Source organism: Dysidea avara, chromosome 10 (assembly GCF_963678975.1).
Source record: "Dysidea avara chromosome 10, odDysAvar1.4, whole genome shotgun sequence".
Classification (NCBI taxonomy): Eukaryota; Metazoa; Porifera; class Demospongiae; order Dictyoceratida; family Dysideidae; genus Dysidea; species Dysidea avara.
The window spans coordinates 609,421-620,781 of NC_089281.1; the positions used below are offsets into that span (position 1 = coordinate 609,421).

The window sequence follows — 11,361 nt, forward strand, 5'->3', positions numbered from 1 at the left end:
ATAGCTAAACCACAACCAATCATTAGCCTGAGATAATCCGTTGCTCCTGGCACTTTACCATCAGATGTAGCCAGCACCCTCCTTATTCCCAAGGCAACATTTAATTTGATATTGTCCTTTTTAATGGGAGTATCAACTAGCTGTGCTCTGTCTTCCCAGCAATTAAACTAATTATTATCATAAAAGCCTCGTCAGAAAGGGTCTGGTTGTGAACCTGCAAAAATTGCACATAAGATAGCCAGCCAGACCCTGTCCGAGAGGATAAGTATCACCCCTTGAGTAACATTTAACTAAATTATGAACATAGTTATGATGTCATTGTCCCCTGTCCTCATCACGTGATCCAATTAGAGCATCTGCTAATATTTCAGGTAACCTCTCTAGTTGCTCCTGCAAATAAGGTGAACCATAAACTCTCTTGTAACTAATAAGAAATACTTACTTTCTCAACCATCATGTTGACACCCTCTGGTAAATTCCTTTGGATGTACTCCAAGAAAATGTCCGCCGTTCTGCCAGTAATTTTTTTAATCTGAAAGACAAAGTTTCATGTAATAGTGTTGTACACTTCAGAAGGATTATACAGATGGCAACAATGGCATTCTAGACATGGTGTGGCTAGCAGCTTGTAATACATGCCAAAGTAAAAGGTGATGACAGCAGCAGAATTTAGGAATATAATTTTGAAGACTGAATGGACAACACACAGACAGACTTACTGGTAATATTCTAGAGTGTGTCCTAATCTCGTACTGAGCCCAATGCTTTTTGTAGATGAATGGAGACTTCAGCAATGAGAACTTCTTAACCTTCATCTTCGGAGCAAGACTGTAGAGCACTACAATGTGGTGATGTCACTAAGCATCACATGATCACCTTCTTGCCATCTCTATCTCTAGACCTTTAGCTGCCATGCCAACAAACTTGACATAACTGTCCAGTACTGCACTATCATGACCTGTGACCTGTATGATGTCATAGTGAACAGTTATGATGTCATAGTGAACAGTTATGATGTCATAGTGAACAGTTATGATGTCATAGTGAACAGTTATGATGTCATAGTGAACAGTTATGATGTCATAGTGAACAGTTATGATGTCATAGTGAACAGTTATGATGTCATAGTGAACAGTTATGATGTCATAGTGAACAGTTATGATGTCATAGTGAACAGTCATGATGTCATAGTGAACAGTCATGATGTCATAGTGAACAGTTATGATGTCATAGTGAACAGTTATGATGTCATAGTGAACAGTCATGATGTCATAGTGAACAGTTATGATGTCATAGTGAACAGTTATGATGTCATAGTGAACAGTTATGATGTCATAGTGAACAGTTATGATGTCATAGTGAACAGATAACTCCTGGGTGTACAAGCCTGTATACAAGGTGGTACATGAATTAGATTTCAAGTCTAAGGACAGGCAAAACAGTGTCACCATTACATGCAATTCAGAAGAGGTTGAATGGCTTCAAGTACAGGAGCACTAACTGACAGCATTAGCAATAATCCTTACAATTACAGAAATACCAGATCACATGACCACTCACAGTGATTATCAAGTTGCTGTAGAACTTCTCTTCTTCCAGTTCATCATCATCATTGTCAACGAGGAGGTTACTAGGGACACGTCTGTTAGCACCTCTCATCGGCTACATAACACATGACATCATGTAAGACACTTGACGCATCAGTAGGAACAATATTTAAGAGGTTCACTGACATCATTACAGTAAGGAAACAAGGAGCCGGAAACATGAGTAGCCAGAAGATTTAACAGCACACTTTTGATTGTTCTATTAGGGTAGTTGGTCTTATTAGATCATTGAAAGGTCTTATTAGAATGGTCAGTTATCTGCAGTACTCCAATCAAGCTCAGTCTGAGGGCTGTCTCATTTGTCTCAAAGGTAGCCATGCCTACTGATTGGGATTTAGTATATGAACCTGCTATTATTGAGTAGGGCTGAGTGATTGTTACAAGGCGAGCTAGGGTTGGCCCGACTTTGCTGGGATGGTTGCTTCAATCCCTCCAACCCTGGCTTGCCTTAAACTCTAACTTTTAAACTAGTGTGCTTGACACTTGAGTTGCTTGGTCGGTTTCAATAGCTTTTGGTGGCGCTTATTGACACTGACAATCGGTGTCAATAGCAGTATACTTAGAAATTCAACGGTTTCTAACAGGTAAGCTTTTTAACTGCATAGTAAGATTTATTCACACAATTAACTGTCTCAGAAGTGTAGGGCTTGTTTTCTGGATTGTGTTCTCCCACAACAGTAGGTGCCACCATTTTGAATTTACTAATACAACATCACAATTATTTATAATACATAACAACATCATGATGTTCAAAGACAATCACGATTAATCCCACAATCGGTATAATCTCCCAGCCCTATTTTTGAGGATAGAAATATCTGTGGACTTACAAAGAGCAAATAATTCATCTCTCGAAAATTCTACACATATGGCCTAATACTAGACATTTAACATCAAATGATCATCATCGAACCAGTGTTGTTACCATGACACATCTTTTTGGTGCTGTGACCAGTCCTCTACGTGCTCAACAGTTCGTTCATGGAGGAACTCCAGAAACTTTGCACCTCTCGTCATGCACACCTCTCGTCATGCACACCTATCACATCTCACTAAGCACCACAGAGACATACACAGGAAAGATGTTTTGACTAACCTCGATGGAAATATAGCAGTGGAAGAAGAATTAGAGATAGAAATCTATGAGTGTGAAGAAATTTAAAGCTCAAAAAGATTGCTCAACTGCAGTTTCTCCTTCTTTCTCAAATGACTTGTCTTTCAAAACCTGCAGCTATAGATTAGGGATAGGTAATTATTCAATTATTGTGATAATCGTGATTGTTTTATTGGCAGTAATCGACATCGTGTACTTTTCATTAACTAGTGATAATCGAAATCAGCAATTATTGTGCAGTAATCGTGGTAATCAGAGAGATATTTGTAAATTTACAATGTAATGTAACCATTCAATTAACAATTCATGATGTGTTTAGTGTTTGACAATAATCGTGATATTTGTTCATGACAATAATCATATAGCAAAATATCAATATTGCCCATTACTACTATAGATGCTCAACAACTGTCAGTCACTCTTCAACCTACAAACACTAGTTCACAGTCTGTCACCGAACAAGGAGACCTAACTCACACAGTAGATACCCCACAACAGCCACCCACTAATGCAATGGTCACTACACCTCCACAGAAACCAGTCTCTGGATACAATGTGAGTTGTTTACTTTAGTTAATCTATCCCAATGTTTAGCGGAGACCCCCTAATGTGGCAACCAGTTTTGATGCCGCTATCAACTCAAACCTGTATAAAGAACGTCCAAAAACTGCACTATCTCAGAGCACAATTACAAGGGGACGCAGCCAGAGTGATATCAGGTTTCCTCTCTCACCAATGACAATTATCTACCATCAGTTGAACTACTTCGTAGCTGATTTGCTCAACCTCACAAGTTGGTCAATGTGCACTTATCGACCTACCACACCCTAGTAACTAACCCTAGTAACTAACCCTAGTAACCAGCCTGCAACAATTTCATGATTCAATTGAAAGCCACACCAAAAGCCTTTCTGCACTTGGAAAGAACAGTGACTCATATGATCTACTTGTGCTCATCACTCTTGGGAAACTGATCAAATCAGAGAGCAGCCCAGTGAAGAATGGACACTTAGTGATTCACTACTTGTGGAAATTCATATTCTTGCTACTAGCAATCCAGACATCAAAAAAAAAGGAAATACTAATATGTTTATTGTTCTGGCTCACACCCTCCATCCAATGAGCCTTATCCACAATGACGTTTTATGACATCACGAGAATAAAAATGGCCATGATAGTTGCGGGACTGTTATACAGGTGCCTATGGAGATAAAATTTGATCGCTCACATTTCAGCTAGACATGGAGATATCGACCATTAACCGACACATATGGTCATGAAGTAATAAAAGCTATTGTAAACGTACGCTATTTAGAAAAAAATTTGAAACCCGATAAAAACTTGTTTATCGTAATACCTTATATAAAACTTGACTGTACCTATTGTTTAGAACTAGATATCTTCTTTTCTGGCTGAAATATGAGCAATTTAAAAGGTTTCTCCATAGGCGCCTGTATAACAGCCCCTCAACTATCACGGCCATCTTTATTCTCATGATGTCATAAAACATCATAGTGGATAAGACTCATTGTGCAGTCATCGCTGATCCTAAGAAGTGTTTGGAGATAGTCAAACAACAATGACTGTGTTTTAACTGCCTAGCTCATCACAAGAGTTCACAGTGCCTGTTGCTGCAACTATAAATGCAAGCACCACCCAAGCCTTTGCACAGTTAGCAAGCACCACAAATAACAGCAACTGTAGTACCACCTGAGACCATCACACAGAATCCAGCTCTGTAGTTACCACTGTTTCCTCTACCTCACAAGAGACGATTCTTCCATTCAAACAACAGAAAAAAATTGTGTTTACTCAAAACTGCTGTTGCCATTGTTTCCAGTTCTAATTGCCAAATATTTTATTAGACGAAGGCTCACAACGATCTTTCATGTCACAGTCTCTTGTGAACACTTTGCAGTCACAATCACTCAAGAAAGAAAAGATTTATCTATCAACGTTTGTATCACAGACATCATCACCTCAGCACTTACAAGTAGCTAAGATCTACCTCTGGCATCAAGCTGCCATTATTAACCAATGCTGCTCCTCTTCAGAACACTGTTCAATCACAGTTACCATACCTACAAGGGCTCACATTTGCCCACTCAGTCACCTCTGAGAAAGAGTATAAACTTCTTTTTTTCCATTGCTAATCGGAGCAGATCATTACTAGGATGTCATTGAAGATCACATCATCCGACGGAGTGGACCCACAGCCATGAAATCAACTAGAATATGTACTTTCAGGGCCACTGCCACACTCTATCGACACAACCACAAGTACTCTCCACATTGCTGACCTATAAATATAACTTGTAAAGATTCTGGGCTATCTGGTACATCACCTTCCTGTACCACCGACAAAGAATCCACATTGATTCTTGCATTTTAAGAAACAATGATGGATCCTACACTGCAAGATTCCTGTGGAAGGAAAATCATCCTCCTTTACCAACTAACAGATCTACATGTGACACGCTCCTTAGTCAGTTAATGCAAACTCTTAAACTTTTACAAGTTTATGACAGCAACAAGAGGAACATGATGTTGCTGAACAAGTACCAGCACTAGCAAAGAATTATCATTACATACCACATCATGCAGTCAACTACAATGCCAATAAGAATTGTTTACGACTGCAGCTGTCATGAATCCAAGGACTCAACAAGCTTGAATGATTGTTTAGAGGTTGGCCCACCCTTTCTTACTGACATGTGTCATTTCCTCCTCAGGTTCAGAGGTCATCGTTTTGGTATCTCAACAGACATTGAGAAGGCCCTCCTCCATGTCCAGCTCAATCCCTATGACAGGGACGTCACACAATTCCTGTGGCTGTAAGATGTAACCAACTCCCACAGTGAGTTCAAGGTGCACTGCTTGTAGGCCTACTTTATTCCACAGACTGGACTGGACTGGACTTGCAGAACGAGTTGGAAACCGACTTTCGAGAAGTAAACTGACTCTTGCAATGCTGGAGAGACCCTATCTTTGAGCTACGCGTACAACTGCCGATAATCTCAGTTCTCTTGTTGATGAAACATGGCGAAAATAACTCATGCACTAATTAATTAGACTATAGCCCAACTGCCCAATTGTATAGGTATACATTAGTCTCGCGGATGCGCGAGACTAGTATACACTCACCGTAGCTAGCACAACACTGAGGACTATCTTTCACGGAGAGAAAACGCGGGCCATATCAAGTAGCTCATAAAGTTCCAAGTTAGGTGCGAGCATTGTACCAATTTGTTCGAATAGCTACAGCAGACGAGAATCATGTCAACAGGTGTGGGCCATTCTCTCTTCCCTAGTCCCAGTAGTCCTTCCATACTTTGGTATAGTAGCTAAGGAATTCACTGCATACTTAGATCTGTGACAGCGTTCAAACTCTATGTTATAGCTACAGACTACCCATGCTTGAGTAGTCTGCTTTTCAGCCCCGGGGAAGCCCTGTAGCAGGGCCCTGTAGGCTGCCTCAATTAAAACGGGACTGTTTACGTGATTCTCGTCTGCTGTATTCGAACAAAGTGGTACAATGTTTGCACCTAACTTGGAAATTATCAGCAGTCGTACCGACTCGTACGTGTAGCTCAAAGATAGGCATCTCTCCAGCATTGAAAGAGACAGTTTACTTCTAGAAAGCTGGCTTCCAGCTCAATCTGCAAGTCGAGTCCAGTCCAGTCCGCGGAATAAAGTAGGCCCTGCTTGTAACCAGTTCACCATTTATGTTACATGTTTCACCATCTACACAACAGTCACACACCCTAACAGCAGCTAGCATCATGTATGTTGACAACATAATCACTGGATGTACTTACTACACCACTCAATTCTATCTAGAACCATCATGTTTGAGGCAGATTTGATCTTCAAGCTTGGGAATCCAATTGTACCCAACTCAACACTCAAGCACAACAGGAGAATGTGGCTGACTGTCAATGCGGCTTGCAATGGAACATTATGGAACACTGTTACTGATAAACTTCAAAAAATGATCTTTCTTCAGAGCCACACATAGTCACAAAGCATCAGGTACTCCAGAAATCATCAAGAGTGTTTGATCCTTTAGTTTACCAGGCTCCAGTCACAGTCCAGGTTAAACTGTTCCTTAAGAAACTCTGGCAACACAAGATTAACTGAGATGATCCACTGGAGAGCAGCCTTAAGGATGAATGGCTTACCATAGCCCATGAAATTGAAGACTCCACTGCTGTTTCCATCTAAGACATTATTCTACCACTAACAGCTCCAATACAAGTCTACAACTCCATGTTTTGGCTGATAGCAGTTTGAAAGCTTACGGAACCGTGGCTTACCTCACAACTGGAGACAAAGTAAACTACCAGTAAAGACATTGCCTTTGCCAAGAACTGATGGGTACTGCATACTTACTAGCAGGTAAGCAAGTGCTCTTGTTAACTCCTTGTCATTGTAGGCCATACCACTCCTTGTCATTGTAGGCCATACCATTCCTTGTCATTGTAGGCCATACCACTACACCTTTGGTCGCACAGACAGATCGTCCTCTCCTGGATTCAAAACAGTAAGAAGCTTCCCTTATTTGTGTCACTGACATTAAGGATCTTACCAGCAATGCACCATAGTGGTACTGGTCCACTGAAGATAATCTGGTCAACCTTCTGACCAGACAACTGAAGTTCACACTTGAGCTGCTCCATTCAATAAATCTTACAAACACTCTCAGTAAACCTGGAAATTCATACCGAGGGCCCCCTGGTATTGGGGGCTCTGGGAGATGCTGATAAGGACTATCTGCTTTCTTGGGAAGAGCACACATTAATCTCCTAACTTTACAAACTGTGGTGGTAGAAATTGAAGCCATTCTTAATGACCGACCGTTCACCTATGTCCCAAGTGATGCATGGGACCCAGATCTGCTAACACCAGCTGATTTGCTATATGGAAGACATATAATCTCTCTACCTTACAGACACATTGAGGAAGTATATGAACTGACAGATCCTACTATTGGAGATGAAGCACAGATCTGGAAGAGAGCTAAGAAACAAGCAATGATCATAGAACATTTTCGTTCCAGATGGAAGCATGAGCATTAAGATATTTTCATAAGACTTCAGTGATTTAGAAAACCCGGACCGGACCGGACCGGGTCAACTTCTTCAAGTAAGCCAATTCACACAATAGCTGTAGCTAACATACAATTCACGCAATAGCTAGCTATAACATACACTCTTCACCTTGTAGCCACTCTGCCAAGAACATAATTAGCTAGCTACGATGGCTCAGACTGCAACAGCGATCGCGCACGAAACTTCATCCACGATAAAACAACCTAACCAAGTTATTAAAATACTTTCTACTACATTACACTACACAATCGCTACAAAGCTACAAGCTCTTTCTGCTGTACTCTACTGTTACACGCACTAGCGACCAACCGAATTTATTAGAATCGTGATATACAAAGTGAAAGGAACTAAGATAACAGCAAACCTTCGAACGTATGTAAAGGAATGGTTATGGATGACTGGCTAAACTAAGAAAGGTAAGCTAGTGCCCATGCAGGATAGCTATAATGAAGATTTCTGTAGTAAGGTTTTGTTCTATTTAAAGCTTACCTTGACATGTAGCTATAAATACTCCATTACTCATTCATCACTACCGAAATAAATTCAGAGGTTTGCTGTTATCTTAGTTCCTTTCACTTTGTGTATCACGATTCTATTAAATTCGGGCGGTTACTAGTGTGTGCAACAGTTGAGTACAACAGAAAGAGCTTGTAGCTTTGTAGCGATTGTGTAGTGTAATGTAGTAGAAAGTATTTTAATAGCTTGGTTAGGTTGTTTTATCATGGATGAAGTTTCGTGCGCGATCGCTGTTGCAGTCTGAGCCATCGTAGCTAGCTAATTATGTTCTTGGCAGGGTGGCTACAAGGTGAAGAGTGTATGTTATAGCTAGCTATTGCGTGAATTGTATGTTATAGCTATTGTGTGAATTGGCTTACTTGAAGAAGTTGACCTGGTCCGGTCCGGTCCGGGTTTTCTAAACCCCCTAAGACTTCCAGTAACAACCAACAGATGATCAAGCAACAGGTGACAATGTGTTAATACATGATGATAAACCCTGTGTGGACCACAGACTAGCTGTTATTGAAGAGTTGATATGGTAATGGACTGATTTGTGCAGCAAATATACACACCTCAACTGGTAAACACAAACAGACTGATCATTAAGTTATACTGACTAGAAGTTAACACTAATCTGTACCTAAAGTGACTCATACAGAATCTGATAATCCTAGCAGCAATAGATGTACTACTGACTCCTCCATTTTACCTGACAGTTGAAGGGAAAGAAAAAAAGTTTCAGCATGAGCAAAGTTCTATGTGCCCTTGAGGATGCCAAGATGAACTAGTAACGTTATTAGTTGTAGAATATGTAATGTAAGCTATAGATTGTAATCATGTGATCCTCTTGTACTATAGATTGTAATCATGTGATCCTCTTGTACATGTATGTGATGTTGTAGTGTGACATTTGTATCAAGCGATCCAGTGTTGTTACCATGACAGGTGTGCTTTTTTTTCCAATTGTTATTTTAACAGGGAGGCAAAGCTGTTCTTCAGCTACGCCCAGCACACAACATACATACTAGACGTATCCTACCCCTCAGACACACTACACTCACTCACCTTGTTATTAACACTGCTGGCATACCAGCGTGGTGGCTGGTGGATGATGTTAGCTGATGAACCTGATAAACCAGTACAGTAAACAGGCTATACTGGTTGTCAGTACTGTTGCTCACGTGATAACAGTTGATCTCCCAGAAGTATTCTACTGGGACTACAACACAAGCAATGATATATCATGTAGTAGTAGTAGTTGATATATCATACCTCACTCCTCTCTGAAGAATTCCATTAAATCTTGGCAGTTTCCTGAACGACCTCCACATCGCTGCTGCTGCTGCAGACCAACGTGCGCTCGAATATTATTAGAATACAATGGCGACGAATGTTTGGTGCTGGGGCAGCGATGGTTATGGGAGGCTAGGACTGGGTACGGAGGACCGTCACAAGCCCGTACCAACACAACTAACTGCTCTAAACTCTGTGAAGTTGTGTGCGTTGCGTAGTGGTGCTGCTCACGTGATAGCCCTAGACACTGAAGGTGGTTGCTACAGCTGGGGCAAGTGTCACATGGGACAACTAGGTCATGGTGAGATGGATGAAGATGTGCATACTCCACTAATCATCAAAGGGTTAGCTGGGATCAAGGTCAAGATGGTTGCTACTGGTGACTCTCACGTCATGGTGATCAGTGAACAAGGGACATTGTACAGCTGGGGGTGTGGTATGTATGGTTGTCAAGGTGATGGTACAGAACGATCGTGTACAACACCAAGAGTTGTTGAAGCCCTACAACATCACAAGGTTGTCATGGCAGCAGGAGGAGGGTTCCACAGCCTGGCAGTGACTATGGAGGGACACTTGTATACATGGGGCAGGGATGGTAATGGACAATTGTGTTTACCACCATATGGGACAGAACAGGGCCCCAAGCCTCCTGTTAGACTGAACAAGAAGGTACCTACTAAAGTGGAGCTACCAGCTGAGGTGAAATTAATTGCAGCATGTTCTAACCATTCCCTTGTCCTATTGGAGGGGAATACCCTGTTGTCATTTGGTAATAACGAACATAGTCAGCTGGGTAGGCAGATGAAACCCTTAGGGGAAGGCGTGTCTAATCACATGAGCCATGGTAAGGAGTTGGTAGTGAATTATTGTCAGGTGCTTATTGAAGGAGATCATATGATCGCTACCATAGCAACAGGGTGGTCGCATTGTGCTGTAGCCACTAGCAATGGTGATGTCATCACATGGGGGTCTGGATCATGTGGGCAGTTGGGTCATGGTGACACAACTTCTCGCAACAAACCAACCATGATTGAACGTTTTACTGGTGAACTATCCCGACCTAAGGTGCATCAAATAGAATGTGGTGATGAGCACAACATAGCTCTGACGGACACTGGGGAGGTGTGGACATGGGGTAATAATTATTATAACAAGTTGGGATTGCCAGTTGATGGAGATCATGTGAGCAGTCCACGGAAGGTGCTGGTTAAGATGGAGGGAGTGAATCATGTGTCTTGTGGAACCAACCATTGTATGGCTGCTAGGCTATACTGAATCTAGTACAGAGTGTTATATATATTCTAACTTTTATAGTCAAAAGATATTTTTATTGTGGTAAGGTAGTTATTGTTTTAAAGCTTACTTTATATAATTATAGGTATTGTGTAGAAATATTATCATGCTGGTTGCATGAATGAATTGTGGATAGGGGCTCTATAGTCCTAATATACACTATTCTCTACTATCATAAGCTGCTAGTCCTTTTTGGGGATTTGGATTTACACACTACTTGAAACATTGAGAAATTGTTTTCGTTAAACAGGACACACACTGGTTTTCGGTGAAAATTTTGAGAAAAGTCAAACAATATACTCTAATATAACAGCTATAATAGAAATCCAATTTTCTGCATAATTATGCTACTGGCATGCGCAACAACAGCTAACTGGAAGTAGATTGATCCTCTCACACATTAAACATAGTGACTTCAGTCAAGGTTTATTGTACCGTACTTCAT

General features: G+C 41.0%; 2 protein-coding genes across 2 annotated transcripts; one reads left to right on the forward strand and one right to left on the reverse strand.

Annotated features, from left to right (window-relative positions):
* Nucleotides 1-262: 262 nt before the first annotated feature.
* Nucleotides 263-9,767, reverse strand: LOC136268879 (small ribosomal subunit protein uS10m-like). Its single transcript, XM_066064344.1, has 8 exons — nt 9,603-9,767; nt 9,512-9,549; nt 9,396-9,457; nt 1,561-1,662; nt 877-965; nt 720-828; nt 443-532; nt 263-390 (listed from the first exon to the last, which is right to left on the reverse strand). Exons 1-8 carry the CDS (start codon nt 9,659-9,661, stop codon nt 316-318), a joined length of 624 nt encoding a protein of 207 aa, XP_065920416.1. The 5' UTR covers nt 9,662-9,767; the 3' UTR covers nt 263-315.
* On the forward strand, nt 9,682-11,018 carry LOC136268878 (uncharacterized). The gene has a single exon (XM_066064343.1). It carries the CDS (start codon nt 9,711-9,713, stop codon nt 10,896-10,898), a length of 1,188 nt encoding a protein of 395 aa, XP_065920415.1. The 5' UTR covers nt 9,682-9,710; the 3' UTR covers nt 10,899-11,018.
* The last annotated feature ends 343 nt before the right edge of the window (nt 11,019-11,361 follow it).